The 4,818-nt window shown below is 42.8% G+C and overlaps 1 protein-coding gene across 1 annotated transcript; it reads right to left on the bottom strand.

Moving 5' to 3' along the window:
- LOC8055236 (subtilisin-like protease SBT3.8) lies at window positions 728–4,433 on the bottom strand. Its single transcript, XM_002456430.2, has 10 exons — window positions 4,241–4,433; window positions 3,991–4,082; window positions 3,789–3,886; window positions 3,531–3,686; window positions 2,814–3,430; window positions 2,378–2,448; window positions 2,023–2,274; window positions 1,810–1,924; window positions 1,555–1,726; window positions 728–1,465 (listed from the first exon to the last, which is right to left on the bottom strand). Exons 1-10 carry the CDS (start codon window positions 4,337–4,339, stop codon window positions 921–923), a joined length of 2,217 nt encoding a protein of 738 aa, XP_002456475.1. The 5' UTR covers window positions 4,340–4,433; the 3' UTR covers window positions 728–920.

The raw sequence follows: 4,818 nt of genomic DNA, 5'->3' as shown, positions 1-4,818 counted from the left end.
AAAATCAAATAATCTAAAGCACATCACTAAACATATCATAGATAACCTAAAATGTATGGTAGAGCAATCCATAAATACTAAATGAACAATAAAAAATATCATAAACATATTATTGGTACTATAAAAGTATTATAAAATACACCATAAAATATCCCATAAATATTAGAAACGATTGAAAATACATCATCGAACAATCTATGGTTACAATACAAAAAATATAAAATACACTACAATCCATGAATACTAAATGAACAATAAAAATATATCATAAACATATTATTGGTACTATAAGAATATTACAAGATAAACCATGAAACATCCCGTGAATATTAAGAATGATTGAAAATACATCATGGAACAACTATGGTTAAAATATGAAAAATATAAAATACACTACAGAACATCTTATGGATACCGTGAGAAAAATAATAAAAGTACATTATGGATCATCCCATGGATAATACACAAATAATTTAAGGAATGATATTTCTTCATGAAAAAAATGCACAATGTCAAAATAAAAAATGATTTTTGTTAAGAGAAAACATCTCACAATAAAAATAATGATATACAAGGAAGTCACAATAAAACTAAAATTAATGATGTACAAAAATATCACAACATACTAGGAAATAATACAAAAGTCAAAGCTATTATAGCCTTCATATGTAACAAAAGTACACGTATATCTGTTTGAGGAATTAAATAACAATTGTACATCCATTTGTATTTTGACATAGTTGTATAAAGCTTTATTCAAATTTTGTAGCTCAATAACGCTAGCTGTTCTGCTAATGTCGATAAGACAAATATACAGATGAGGCCATACTGCAACTTGCACTGCTTATTCTTCTATACCGTTGCAAAGAATACTATAAAAGGAAAACAATGATATAAGACAGCCATCTGTTCCAACCCAATTATGCAACATCAGCATAAAAATCATGGAGTGTGGTCCGGGCAGCTATTGGAATCCGAACTGTCTTTTGGCCCTTGTACCAAGTAAGGCTGCCAAATGTGTAGTCTCCCTGTAGCTTCCACATAGGTGATAATTTCACCTGAAATGTGTGAACTTTGTTTGTAGAATTGAACACGAGGACGGAAGGTTCAACATCCATTTTGACTCCAGCTGGGCTCTGGATTGCGGCATGGTAAACTGCGTCGACCTCACCAACGTTTGTGACCGTCCTTGATACGGTAATCGGTCGCCTCAGATTTGGAATGGAGATGGATGGTAGGTTCAGGTGGTACCCTGGCACTGAAGTTTCATTGCATCTTATGTATGTCTTATTGATAGCACAGCCAAAGAACTTGTTGTAATCGCTTGGATTAATGTCATAAATCAAGCCAGGATCAGCTGCCTTGTTAGGGTTAATGTTTCCACCTCCGTAGTCAAATGGGTCAGCAATCTTCCGAGGCAACCCTTCAGCCAGTATCGGCATGCCATGCTCGTCGGTTACAGACGCTTCATCACGAAAAATGAAACAGAGTCAAGAAAGATGTAACATTGCCTAGTCGATGTTCAGTAGTTTGTCACTTGGTTGGACAGATTACCTGTGGTGATGATAGCTGATTTCAGTGCAGCAGGGGACCATTGTGGATGTAGAGATTTCAGCAGGGCGATGATGCCAGCTACGTGTGGCGTAGCCATTGATGTCCCAGATTTGAATACATATGCATCTTTTTCAGCTGCTAAGATGCTGGCTCCAGGTGCAGCTATGTCAGGCTGTTAAGGAAACAAGGCTGCACTGAGATGACAGTAATATGGTTCAGTAGCTAATGAAAGCTATGTTTTCTTGGTGTATGTACCTTGATTACTTCAGGGTACTCGATGGATGGACCTCTTGAGGAAAACTCTGCGATGGTTGGGGAAAACTCGTTACCGGTAATGCTGCGCGCTGGCTCGATCTTGGCCACAGGAGAGCTGCTTATAATAAATAAAGACTCAGAATTTTACTAACAGGGGTCTTCTCATTTGCAATTTTTTAACTGGCCAGGAAGGTCTAGAAGAATGGAATTTACCTTGCATCGCCCATGTATTTGTCGATTTGATAGATACTTGTCATGTCCACGAGAACACATGCAATGCCTCCGCATTCAGCTGTGGAATCGGTGTTGTCCTTGGTGTATTGAGCATAGATGAGACCAGAGCCTCCAGCGTTCACGACATTTTTTGACGCCACCGACAAAGGCGCAAGCTGTGATACAATGCTGGATGCACAGATCACAACCTTGCCTCTCACGTCCGTGCCGTTCAAAGAATCGACGGTGCATCTAACAAGAGAGAGAGAAACAGAGCCTTTCCGGTGAGCTTGGGTAAAAAAAAAAAATCACACAAATTAAGCATCGAAGAAAAACAACAGTGGACTTATCGTACAAGTCTCCATATGCAAGAGGTTTGAAAGTGCTTCCCGACGAGTTATTCCCATGGTAGTACAGGGATTGTCCCTGCAAAACAAATTGCTCAAGATCATTGCATGAACTAAGAGCTTGTTTGGACACAACTCAACTTCACTAGTATCATGAGTGACTTTATAGATGAAGCTAAGCTGTTTTGGAAAAAGTGTTTGGCAAAATAGCTTCACCAACTACTTTATGCATAGTTGAGAGAGAGAATGAGGGAGAAGCTGCAATAAGCTACTTTTTTTCAGCTTCATCCAACTTATGTTTTTGTGAGAGGAGAGGAAAAACAGCTTCACTCATGAAGCTGTTTTGGAAATAAGTGTTTGGCAAAAAAAACAGCTCTCGTGAAGCTGTTGTGAGCTGTACAGGCCGTAGTCACGAATCGTAAGTCAATCAGTTGTGTTTCGTACCACGATCTGTTGCTTGTTTCCCAGCGTGATCACGGTTGGAAACGACCGATCAATCTTACTCGCAGCTACAGTGATGACCCACGGAGCCGTGTTCGCAACCGTCTGCGGGGTCGGCCCGCTGTTGCCGGCCGCATACACGACGGTGATCCCCTTCTGAACCGCGTGCAGGGCACCAAACGAATTCTCCTGGGGATGAGCCAGCGACAGCGAGAGCACGTCAACCCCGTCGTGTATCGCGTCGTCGATTGCGGCGAGCACGCCTGCACTGGTGCCATACGTGCCTACACCCCAGAGGGACTTGTACACGGCAATGCGGGCGCGGGGCGCGCCGCCACGCGCCGCGCCGGCGGCGAGGCCGTGGAAGCTGGCCGCCTCAACGACCGAACCAGCCGACGTGGAGGCCGTGTGCGTGCCGTGGCCATTGACGTCCCGAGGAGACAGGTAGTCGGTGTTTAGGATCTCTTCGGGCAATCCGGCGCTGTAGAAGCGCGCGCCGATGATCTTGCGGTTACAGTGGCTGCTGTTCCAGCCCTGTCCGACTTGGCACTCGCCTTTCCACCGTGACGGCACCGGGCCATACCCTTCGTCGCTGAAGCTTCTCGACTCCGGCCAGATACCTGAAGCAATTAAAGCAAGATCAGCAAAGATTTGTTTTTGAGATCGAAACAAATTAACCAGAGCTTGTTCAGATTTGCATAGAAGAATCGTATTACTAACCGCTGTCAATAACCCCGATGATTATATCCTCCCCTTGGTTGCTTTTACGGAGCAGCTCACTAGGCATCTGGTAGTTGAGACCAAGGAAGTCCCAGCTACGAGTGGTGGCAGCAGTGAAGGTTCTGCTAGGTTGGACACTAATGACTTCCGGAAGCTCTGTAAATTTCAATATATTACATGAATCGTTTATTAGTTGATTGACAAAGCCATAAGGGCAAAAGGCTAGATACTACGTATTTTTGTTAATGAAAACATTACCTGCAAGCTGTTCAGCTTGATCTTCAGTAAGCATTGCAGCGAAGCCTGAGAAGCCGTGCTTGTAGTTGTGGGTCATGGAAGCCAGAGAATCTTCCTTGCTGAGAATTGATTCAGCACAGGGAGTGATAACCTCTTTAGCTAATATGCAATGCAATTTACTTCACATTTCGTGTACAAAAATATCATAATATTCTCCACGTACCTTCCGAGAACAGTGGCGAGTAGATCATGGTGCGAAGCAATGACCTCGTCGGGGTGTCCATGTCTCACATCTCCTAGGTATACGATATAAAGCTACAAACATATATATATACAGACCGGATCAGACTAAAAAGAATGGATTTTAGAAACTTATTACTCCGATTTGCTAAGTTAGCCATATGATAACCACTCTGTGTTAGGTCGTACTACAAAACTTGTCCAGCATTGAAAATGCTTAGTTAGTTGCTTACCCTGCTACGCGATCCTCCATGCGCCCCCAGTGACACCGTGCAAAAGCAAAGTAGTAGCGCCAAAGCTACACAGGCACGCGTGGAAGAATGTAACCCCATCTCTTTGTGGTCTTTGTGTGCGATCTTGCTCAATGCTCATAATCGTGCTGGTAATGGCTTAATGGACATGTATTTATAGACGTGTGCATGAATGAATACCACGGAAACATTGTGGAAAGACGCGTTCATTCATGGATTGATGTCTGGTTTGAGTTGGCCAACGTAGCAAAGGAAGAGTCAAAAACAAAGGATATTTACTTTTAAAATAGGGACTAGGGACGGGGGCAGGTGAGGACGACGTGGGCAGACAGCACCAGCCACCAGCAGTCTGCAGAGCGGCAGCGAGCCACGGGTATCTTATGACTAAACCATACCCCATCAAAAGTAGTATCTGACTAATTCTTTCTCAAAAGGATCTTATGACTAATTCATCCTCGCCTCCCCGGTCCATTTGGCTACGCGCTAACCCCATGGATTATCACTACTATAAAATTGTAGAGACTTAGCCATCTTAAAAAAATACATTTTTAAAGATTTAA

This window comes from Sorghum bicolor, chromosome 3 (genome assembly GCF_000003195.3).
Source record: "Sorghum bicolor cultivar BTx623 chromosome 3, Sorghum_bicolor_NCBIv3, whole genome shotgun sequence".
Classification (NCBI taxonomy): domain Eukaryota; kingdom Viridiplantae; phylum Streptophyta; class Magnoliopsida; order Poales; family Poaceae; genus Sorghum; species Sorghum bicolor.
The sequence above is the reverse complement of the archived record's forward strand: the minus strand, read 5'-3'. Positions and strand labels throughout refer to the sequence as shown.